This window comes from Thermobia domestica, chromosome 5 (assembly GCF_964235325.1).
Source record: "Thermobia domestica chromosome 5, izTheDome1.hap1.1, whole genome shotgun sequence".
Lineage (NCBI taxonomy): Eukaryota > Metazoa > Arthropoda > Insecta > Zygentoma > Lepismatidae > Thermobia > Thermobia domestica.
Window position 1 is genome coordinate 20,304,786 of NC_137458.1, and position 11,438 is coordinate 20,316,223.

Genomic DNA, 11,438 nt, shown 5'->3' on the forward strand with positions numbered 1-11,438 from the left:
ATCTTCTTCATGTTAGACAACTTTTGGCTTCAAAATCAATATTTTTATGGGGTATGTTTAGTACAAGGGGTCCAGCAGCACGTAAAAAACACAAAAATTACAGGAGAAATGAGTGATGCAAGTACTTAGACGTAACATAACGTAACCAAATCTAACATAAACTAACGTAAGCTAACCTGAACTAAACTAAACTAACATAATATTAGTAGAAATAAGCGAAATTCTATCATTTTTTGGAAAATTATGCGGAACTCCTATACTAATATAACATAAACTAAACTAACCTAAACTAGCCTAACCTAACTTAAACTAACCAACCCTACCCTACACTAACCGAATGTAAACAAAAATTGCCAAAATTGTAACATTTTTTAGAGAAAAGAGCTGGACCCCTTCTGCTAAACATAGGCCATTTTTATTGAATAATTTTTATTTTCGAGCTTACCTTTTTTTTCTGTGAGCGCTGCAGGGACGGCGCCAGGAACGCTTGATGGGGTGGGCGGAAAGAGGCGGACCTAGTTCCTGGGTGGGCGGACAATGAAAATGAGAACTGGGCAAGGTAAACATTTTTTCACAATAATTAAGTTTCAATTTTTATAGTCTTTAGTTAGCTAAGGCTCAGACCGAAATTGGGGAGAAACAAGAATGTGGAAAACAGCTGTCTTGGCCTTACAGAAGGTACAATTCCGGAATTCGCCTGGTGGGACTAGAGAAATGCAGGACTTAGGATGGGCTATAGGCTCGACCTACAGAATTCCGCGTGGTAGACACACTACCTCTACTTCAAGTTTTTTTTTTTTTTTTTTTTTAAGCAATAATAACGGTGTGTACTGTGTAGTCGATGAAGTTCAAGATAGTTTTAACTCCTCTCCCTCCAAGAATGTACATGAATGCATAGAAATGAAAGACGGTTCCAACAACACAGACTAACAGATAATACTCTACTTTTCGTTAATAACATAAAATACACAACAAGTAGGTAAAGTAAACCAAGGATAAAATAGGCTACTGCAAACATTTTTATCTTTGAGGGATTTATTACAAGAAAGCAAGAGACAAAAAGTATAAATCAGTATGTTCAGAAGCAATACTGTCATCTTTGCTCTCTCCAGCATCTAGTTCATTTTCACTTTCTTCGTAATCGAACACTTCAAATTGAGAATCCTGGTTGTCACATGTATTTGTATTTTTGTCTTTTTCTCTATTGAAGAAGGATTATCACTAACGTCAACGGATTGAAAATCGCGTTTCTTTGAACACAAGGAAGACACTGAGCCTGAGAAGAGATCGCTGATAAGTTTTTTCGACATATTAGCTGAACAAGCACCGACCACCGAGACTTCTGAACGCAATAGAGATCAACTCAACAATGCTGTAATAAGGGTTTTTTTCAAATCTGTTTAATGCCACACGGATAAGACATGTGGTAATTGGTACATTGTTGTAAACAATTGCAAGTTGCAACCCTTTTATAAGAAGCTATCGCGCCGACACAAAGCACTATTCCCCTCCCTCTCTTTCTGAAATGAGACAATAGACAATACTGGCCACCTGTCCATTATTTAGTCGGCTTTTTAAAATATACTGTTGGATTTGTTATGGCAACATTTGTGCCGAGTTTTGTTCTTCTTTTGTTTTTCTTTTGTTCTTCGCTCGCTCGTTTTGTATCAGCTGTAGTGCAAGTTGTAATGTTAGAATAAAAATAGTACTTTTTGCCTTCTATAATATAATATTAACGTTTTATTGTAACATCTGGCGACCGTGACACGACTGAAAAACAACTTAAATAATGGAGAAGGCAAAAAGAGTGAGAACAGTGGCGAGAGCTGTATTTACAAAAATCGCAAAAAATGTGGAGCAGTGTTGTAATGCCGCGAATGTGAACATTGACGAACTTAAAGTGAACTTCGAATTATTGGAGGATAAATACAGGGTAGTTGATGAAGCACACAATGAATACATTGAACTGTTATTAAAAGAAGAATTCCAAGAAGATGATTTGATTCAGGAAACAGAAGCACAAGATAAGTATGTTCTGACATTTTATAGTCTTCGTACGAAAGTTCAAGAGTTGATCGATAAGCATGCATCAAATTCAACTCGTGATACAGACAGTGTTTCGACAGAAGGTAAGAAACGGGGTATTAAGTTACCGGTAATTGAATTGAAGAAGTTTGATGGTGACTTAAAGAATTGGTTACCGTTTTGGAGTCAGTTCAATCGAATCGATGCGGACACGAATATCGCAAACAGTGACAAATTTCAATATTTAGTTCAGGCTACTCTACCCGGTTCAAGAGCACGCCAATTTGTTGAAAGTTTCCCGTTATGTGAAGAAAACTATCCGAAAGTGATTGAAGGTTTGAAGTCACGTTTCGGTCGTGAAGATACATTGGTAGAAGTGTATGTGAGGGAACTTTTAAAACTGGTGTTAAGCAATTTGAACAGTAATAAGCAATTAGAACTCAGTGCCTTGTACGACAAAATTGAGTCACAATTACGAGCATTAAGTACATTAGGAGTGACGACAGACAAATGCGCAGCAATGCTGTACCCACTAGTGGAATCGTGTTTACCTGAGGAACTTTTGCGAGCATGGCAAAGAGGAACTACGAACTATGGAGAATCTACAGTGGAAAATAGACTGGAAAATTTAATGTTGTTTGTGAGAAAAGAAGTTGAAAGTGAAGAGCGAATAGCACTTGCAGTTGCGGGCTTTGATTTGAAAGATACTTTCAGTGCGATAAAGAAAAGGAAGGATCGAAGTAGTCCCACAGAAACTGTTCCAACAGCGGCAGAGTTAGTTAATTGTAAAAGTGACCCAGAGAAATGTATTTTTTGTAGTGATTTTCATGTTAGCGAAGAGTGTTCGAAGGCACGTAACTGGTCTTTCGAGGAAAAAACAAAGGTGTTAAAAGCAAAAGGTTGTTGTTTCAAATGTCTAAAACCGGGGCACGTTAGCAGTAGATGTAGAGTAAAATTAAAATGCGCCAAGTGCAAGGGACAACATTCATACATTATGTGCAAGGGACCAAAAGGTAACAAGGGAAATGACGGTACAGTGAAACAAAGTGTAACGAAACCGGTTATTGAAAATACATTAACTAATAACGTGTATGCCGAAACGTTTTTGCAAACATTAGTTGTAAAAGTAAGGGGTCAAGAGACAGAAAAGGAGGTAAGAGCAATTATAGATACAGGTTCCCAACGATCGTACATTCGAACAGCTACCGCATTCGAAATGGGATACGAAAGTGTTAAAAAAGAAAGTGTTACGCATGCACTCTTTGGAGGTATTTGTTCTGCACCTTATGAACATAGTTGTTATCAAGTTAGATTGTATAGTCTAAAGGGAGATTATGCATGCAATTTTGAAGCGCTGAACCAAGATACAATATGTAGCAATGTGACGTCAGTAGTTGAAGGTCCTTGGATACAGGAGTTAAAAAATTTTGGTGTAGAAATTTACGACAGGAACCCTGGCGCGATAGAAATTTTAATTGGTTCTGACATTGCAGGAAAACTTTTTACTGGGAAAAGAATTGTGTTGAAGTCCGGATTGGTAGCTATGGAAACATTGCTTGGTTGGGTTTTAATGGGCAAAGTTAAAGTACGTGGTGATGTTAAATTCTCGTCTATGGCAACGATGTCCATGTTTTGTAAAGAAGCATCTATAGCGGATTTATGGCGGTTAGATGTTCTTGGTATCACAGATCCTGCGGAAAAGAAGACAAAATTGGAAGCTCAGCAAGCAGTAATGGATTACTTTAATAAGACCGTAGCTATTAATGAGGAGAAGAGGTACGAAGTAATGTTACCTTGGATAGAAGGACATCCTACACTTCCTAGTAATATTGAGATGTGCAAAAGAAGATTGAATACACTTATTGCTAAGTTGAAGAAGGAAAACCGTTACGAAGACTATCAACAAGTGTTGAATGAGTGGATATATGATGGCGTAATAGAAGAAGTTCCACCAGAAGAAAAGGATAGAGAAGGGCATTATTTACCTCATCGCCATGTAGTCAAGGAAAGCAGTACGACGAAAATACGTCCCGTCTTCGATGCATCAGCCAGGGAGAAAAATTATCCTTCATTGAATCAGTGTTTAGAGAAGGGTATTAATTTGATCGAAATGATACCCTCAATTTTGATAAAGTTTAGGTTAAATAGAATCGGAGTTGTATCCGATATCAAGAGAGCATTTTTACAAATTAGTGTTTGTAAAAGAGACCGTGACTTTTTGAGATTTTTGTGGGTTGACCAGGAGGGAAACGAAAAGATATTTCGTCACAAGCGTGTAGTTTTTGGGGTGAACTGTAGTCCATTTTTGCTGTGTGCAGTGATAGAACATCATCTTAAGTTAGAAATGGAAAAACAAAGAGAAGGAAAAAGCCAATATTCCAGAGAAGTCATCGCTCAGCTTTCGAAGTGCTTTTATGTGGACAATTGCGTTACCAGCGTAAGGAATGAAGAGGAGCTTCATCACTTCATTAATGAAAGTACCCAAGTAATGGCGAAAGCTGGATTTGAGCTGAGAGGGTGGGAGCACACTTCTTTTGGAGAGATGGAGCAAGACAACGGAGTACCAGTCTTAGGTCTACAGTGGGAAACGAAATCTGACACTTTGGCAATAAGACCAGAATGCTGCGACGGGTTGATGCCAGAAGTTCTTACTAAGAGGGTTATTTTGTCGTTTGCAAATAGGATATTTGACCCCATAGGGATTACTTCTCCAGTGACGTTGTATCCAAAGATCCTTTTGCAAGAAATTTGGCGATTGGAATTAAGTTGGGACGAAGAAGTACCAGGGGCAGTAAGGAAGAAATTTTTACAGTGGGTAGGTGAATTGCCTTTGTTGAAAGAACTTTCATTTCCTAGATGTATCCAAGGAGATTCAGAAAATTGTAGTCTACATGTGTTCTGTGATGCAAGTGAAAGAGCCTATGCTACGGCAGTTTTTCTTAGAACTGTTACAAGAGAAAACATTAATGTGCAGTTAGTACAAGCCAAGACAAGAGTTGCTCCTATAAAGAAATCAACCATAGCAAGATTAGAATTATTGGCAGCTACTATTGGTGGGAGACTAGCTACTTCTGTGATTGAGGCCTTGAATCTTGAAGGTATACAGATTTATTATTGGACAGATTCTACAACAGTTCTTGCATGGATTAAACGAGATGAGCAATGGAATACTTTTGTTTGGAATCGAGTGCAAGAAATCCGAAAATTAAGTGAAAAGGAAACTTGGCATTACGTACCAGGAACCATGAATCCGGCGGATTTACCATCGAGAGGATGTACTTCAGAACAACTGCTTGAGTCAAAATGGTGGGAAGGTCCTTCGTGGCTGCGACGACCCAAGGAGGAATGGCCAGAACAGAAGTATGAGTACAAAGAAGAAATCATTACGCAGGAAAAGAAAAAGACGGTTTCATCAGTTATGCTTAATGTTGGAAAGGAGGACAGTGACTGGTATTATCGGTATCCTTCCAAATACGAAAAATTAGTTCGCATAATAGGTTGGATGAAAAGATTTATTCATAATTGTCGTTCTAAGCAAAGAAGAAGCAACGAGTTGTCTGTTGAAGAATTGTTGTCAGCAGAGAAGACAGTTATTAGACTTGTTCAAACAGATTCCTTTGAGGGTGTTGGCGACAAGAATTTGAAATCTTTGTGTCCGTTCGAAGACAATGACAAACTCATCAGAATAAAAACCAAAATTACAGAACTTTCAGATGTTGAAACCTTCCGTTATCCAGTTGTGTTGCCAAGCACACATCCAGTAGTAAAAATGTTAGTGTACGATAAACACGTGGAAGCTTGTCACGTTGGTGTTCAAGGTTTGTTGAGTCTTCTTAGGGACCAGTTTTGGATACTCAAAGGAAGAAAAACTATTCGATCTATAATAAAGCAATGTGTCATATGTAAACGATATACTGCCAAGAAGTTGGAACCAATCCCTGCAGCCCTACCCGAAGATAGAATCAGAGATGCAGCAGTGTTTGAAGTAACGGGAGTGGACTTTACCGGACCAGTTAGACTACGAGATGGAGGAAAAGCTTGGATTTGTATATTTACCTGTGCAGTATATAGAGCAGTGCATTTGGAGCTTGTTTCCGGATTATCAACGAGTGACTTTCTTCAAGCCCTTAGAAGATTTATAGCGCGTCGAGGCCGTCCTTCGGTCATTTACAGTGACAATGGCACGAATTTTGTTGGCACAGAAAATTTATTGAGCAGACTGGATTGGGAATGTATAACGTCTTTTGCAGGTGTGAAACGCATCAAGTGGAAATTCAATCCACCCAGTGCTGCTTGGTGGGGTGGATGGTGGGAGCGTTTAATTCGATTAATGAAAGGACTGTTAAGGAGAATACTTGGGAAGGCTTCTCTAAATTATGAAGAATTCATTACAGTGTTGTGTGACTGTGAAGCTGTCATGAATGGTCGGCCGTTAACTTATGTTTCTGATGATAGTTCGGATTTATTAGCTTTAACTCCAGCTATGTTTCTGCAGCAAGTTAGAGAAGTAGGAGTACCGGATCTCGACAACTTGGAATCCGTTAACCTACAAAAACGGTTGAGATATTGTCATAAACTCAGGGAACAGTTACGCAGTAGATTTCGCAGTGAATATTTGGGACAGTTGGTGCAGCATTGGAAATCTAGAAGAGACCATAGTGAAATCAAAATAGGGGATGTTGTACTTGTAGAAAACGAGAACTTGAAACGTTTAGAATGGCCTTTAGCAAGAGTTGTTGAAATATTACCTGGACGTGACGGTGAAGTACGACTTGTGCGGTTGAAGACACGTACCGGATTGATGATGAGACCAGTGCAACGAGTTTTTCCCCTGGAAGTTCATTCAAATGAGATACCACAGGTGTTGAAAGAACCAGCAGTGTATCGTAGTGATGAACAAATGGACGGAGTGAGTGATAAAAACACAGAGACTGAATGTGAAACAAAACTTCAAACTGTTACAACTCGAACTGGTAGAAAAGTGAAACCTCCTACCAGATTAGATCTTTTGTGTATACTTAAAAAATAAATAATGTTTGTTGTGGTTGAGTTACTAGTTCCCTCAACGTAACTCAAGGTGGGAGGATGTTGGATTTGTTATGGCAACATTTGTGCCGAGTTTTGTTCTTCTTTTGTTTTTCTTTTGTTCTTCGCTCGCTCGTTTTGTATCAGCTGTAGTGCAAGTTGTAATGTTAGAATAAAAATAGTACTTTTTGCCTTCTATAATATAATATTAACGTTTTATTGTAACATATACTTTTGTTTTTCAGTGCAGCACATACAAACACTGGCGTTTCAATAGCACGATTGTGAATGTGTGTGTTAAACTTTAATTCAATTATCACGACTTTTGTCATCATTATATTAGTATAAGTATCTGTCTTAAAATCATTATTTATTGCAGAGTTAAACAGAGTCCTAGAACCTATTACATTTCAATCGAAAGTAATACCTATTGCTTTTGAAGTATAGGATGTCAGCTTCAGTGCCAGATTTACGTATAAGCTTGGGGGCCCCAAAAAAATTTAAAGAAAAATGGCTGTAGTCATTTCCAAATAATATGAAAAAGCAAGCAAGATAAAACGCACATACAACAACGGTGTTCTGTACTATTATGTATTAAGCTCTCATGAAGCAAGTAATAGGGCCCTGTTTTCCAAACCGCCTGCAATGGGATCTCTGTTGCCCAGCCCCGCTTATAATGGAGCCCTCGTTTCCCAACTCCGCTTGTAATGGGGATCTTGTTTCAGAGCCCCATTTGTAATCGGGACCCTGTTTTACAGCCATTACACTTAACTATTTTAATAAGACTTCACAGCATAAGTGATACAGTATCTTGTATGCGGATAGAACTCTAGTACTACCCTTTCACGTACTGTTTGGAATTCGACAAGAAATTGAGTCTGGTAACTGTGGATGCATAAGAAGAAGACATGAAACGACAAGCTGGCGAAATAATAGTAAAATATATTGGAATTACAGCCCTAAGCGGCAATAATCTTTATATCGCGAAATTATAGATATTTCGCTGTACGTAAGTATGAAAAGTAGTGTGCAGAAGTATTTTCATAACTTTCAGAACTTGGCACTGATTTTCAAAGTGATCTATAGAGTTGAGTTGATTTTGAATTTAATGTCCCTTTCAGCAGCGAGGCTATATGAGACGGAACCTACTGATTAACGTGGAATCCGAACCACATGAGCTCTCTCCGGGAATCGAACCCGGGTCTCCCACTCCAAAGGTGCGTACGCTAACCGCTTAGCCACGGAGGAGCTCATATAGTGATCTATAGAGTGCAATAATGGATCACTAAAGGCAGGGGCGGATCCAGGGGGCGATCGCCCCCAGAATTGAATATTTTTATTTTAAAAATAAAACCAATCCTAAGAATTTTCACCTTTGTATTATAAACGTAAAATAAAACCTATTGACTTCGAGCGACTGCCTCCCCAAACATTCAGAACGGATCCGCCCCTGACTAAAGGAAAGGATAGGAGCACGAATCATAGTGATTTCATCCATTCGTTATAGGCATATGAGTCGTTCGTTTGTATATATTAACAGTATTTTATGTATTGTTACGTTCAGAACTGCCCGAATTTACGTTGTGTAAGTTAGTATGCAGCAGACTGAATGCATTAGGTTATCGGCACTAGTTACTACATAGCAAGGTAAGGTACCAACATCTTTTCACGTCGCAGTAAAAAGATGCTACCTACATTTATAGGACTTGTAATAATTGTATTGCAACAGGTTTTTCAGCCAGAGACGTATCTAACCAGGGGCCGGAGAGGTCTAAGCCGCCAGTTTTTTGAGTGACAGAAATTATTGAAGCCATTACTTACACACTTTTGAAAGTTTATAGTAAACTCACAATATATCTATCATAATCTGGGTTTTAGTTGCCCCTCCTCCAGTTGTAACCTTCTAGATTCGCCTCTGCTTCCAGCGAATTTGTGTCGTATTACACCTTGTGTAATCTTCAAGAGTTGCATTCCATTTTGAGTTACTCTAGTAACCTGGCCTGGAAAAAGCTTACACGATTAGTTGAGCTTCAGGCAGTAATTACCAACCCTGGATGATATTCAGATTGTATTTACTTACATCGGATCCCTGGAAACGTTTCAAACTTTACCCAACTGACTAGAAACAACTTGAAATGAGAAATGATGCGGCCTCCACATATTGTAGAAGCATGGCGTGGAGCGTTGATCATAGTTGGTGCAAAAAGAAAACAGAGAAGATCGGCAAGGGGCTTTATTGGGACCAAATTAAAATACCGCTAATTTTATAAATTTTACAGTTTTTCTGTAATGTATTCAAAACAGTAAGTTAAGATAACGAAATATATGCGAAAACGTACTTAGATATGTATTAGGTCCATAAATTACCATATAGCATATATTCAAATAAAAAAGGCGAAATTTTGTCGCTGAAAAAGAAAGCTAGAAATACAAAGAGCCCCATTATCTTCAATAGCTTAGGGCCCCATCAAACCTAAATCCGGCACTGGTCACCTTCATTATTGTACTTCTGTTGGGGTGGGCGGATGGGTGGGCGAGACCATCCATCGGGTGGGCGGTCGCCCACCCTCGCCCACCCTTAACGCCGTCCCTGCAAATCAATTACAATTTTATCTACGAGTAGGAAGAATGTACTTGGGTCGGGCGTGGGAAAATTTTCAAAATTTTCCCATGGGAACGTTCCCTGGACGCTGTTGCTATGCTAGTATAAGGAAGTATACTCTTGGACACCTACCAGATGTAGAAACGAGATGAAACATGCCTTTTTCGTGTTCTTGTCGTGTATTGGCTAATAATTTGAATCCCCAAACCCCCATCCCTCCTGCGAAGAGCGTAAGCGGAACGTATGTGCTTGTGTAGATCATTCTGTTAGCAGCTGTTGCAAAGGAAGAAACGTCAAAATTTAAAGATGTCATCGTCAATGAGTTTATTAGATAACCTTAATAAGCCATCAATGGTACCCTTTACAAAAATGCGAGATTTGGAGATTGGAGTACCATTTCGTATTGTAAACTGTGAGATAATTACAACGGTATATGGTAGGAAGGCATGTGTGACATTTGAAGGAGGTGAAAAAGTGATTTTACCAGGACGTTGTACTGAAAAATTGGAAGCAGATAATGGTGCATTATTAACGTATTTACAAAGTGGGAATGTCTGTTTAATATATAAAGGAATGAAGATTAATGTATCTGGGCATAACATGCACGATCTTGAATTTATTGAACTGGTATACTCATCGTAAGTGTATGGTGACATGTACAAACAAAATGAAACATGAGTTTTCCTCTTCGTCCCCCTTCTTCTTCATGCATGCGCAGTCATCTGCATGCATAGTGTCGTTATTCTGTGTTGGCCAGCGACTGGAGTAACATGTCTTTGAGTGCTTGTGCATCAACTATGGATACCATGAAAGAGTACTTGTTAAATGTTGAATATGGACCTAATTCAATGAAAACGAAATTAATTTGTATTGGACTGGATAGTGATACATTTGAGCCAGTGATTTGTGTTGGCAAAGGACTTGTGTTTGGAGTGGAGTTAAATTTGGCAGAGTGGGAGAAACTTGTACATTTGACCCCATTTGTTACGGACTATTTAAATTCTCAAGTGGAAATTACATTTATAAAATCTCTTGGTCGAAAAAACGAACTGGTGGTGCGAAAACTAATGGGTGAAAAATTAGTGATGTTAGAGAAGAAAGGAACACTTCATGCTCCTCGAAACACTGTGTACTTAACTTCAAGTGATTGGCTTTATTTCTTGGAAATATTACTGTGTATTAAACATGCTGTGAAAAACAGTAAAGTTTGCAGTGTTGTGCTACGTGAATATTTTGACTTGTGTACAGATACTATTCGTAATCATGTACAATTGCAGTGTCTTACATGCAGAGGACTTGCCGGAATCCATACCTGTGTAGATGAACAGAGTATTATTAATGGTATGAACATCAGTTTTCCAAGTCTCTCTCTTGATAAGAACAGTGATGTGAACATTGATGGTGAACGATTAAAATTGGAAATGAAAGTATTTTGCAAACAAAAACTCATAGATTCAATTATGGCTGATTTATTTGATAGTGTACCGAGACAGCCATGGTGGGGGAAACCGATACTCAACCTTCGGAGGGTATCAATGAAGTGAACGTCTCTTCATAAAGAACAAGAACATTGATTTGTTTTTTCATGTATACTAAACAACGTAATATCAAATGTAATAAAAATATATATAGTGAAAGTGAAATGTTTTATTTGTGTGTGTGTTTTGTGTTCGTTTCATACACCTCAATATGATAGGATTTTTAATTTTTTATGATAAGAAAAAAATCCTAACATATTTTTTCCTCGTATACTATAAGTGATTTGTATAATAATAATAATAATAAT

General features: G+C 38.3%; 1 protein-coding gene across 1 annotated transcript; it reads left to right on the forward strand.

Annotated features, from left to right (window-relative positions):
• The first annotated feature begins 1,242 nt into the window (after positions 1 to 1,242).
• Positions 1,243 to 7,228, forward strand: LOC145685775 (uncharacterized). The gene has a single exon (XM_081758298.1). The coding sequence runs from the start codon at positions 1,790 to 1,792 to the stop codon at positions 7,052 to 7,054; it is 5,265 nt and encodes a 1,754-aa protein (XP_081614424.1). The 5' UTR covers positions 1,243 to 1,789; the 3' UTR covers positions 7,055 to 7,228.
• The last annotated feature ends 4,210 nt before the right edge of the window (positions 7,229 to 11,438 follow it).

Coding starts and splice junctions, on each gene's coding strand:
- LOC145685775 (XM_081758298.1), top strand. CDS start 1,790: ATGGAGAAGGCAAAAAGAGTGAGAACAGTGGCGAGAGCTGTATTTACA.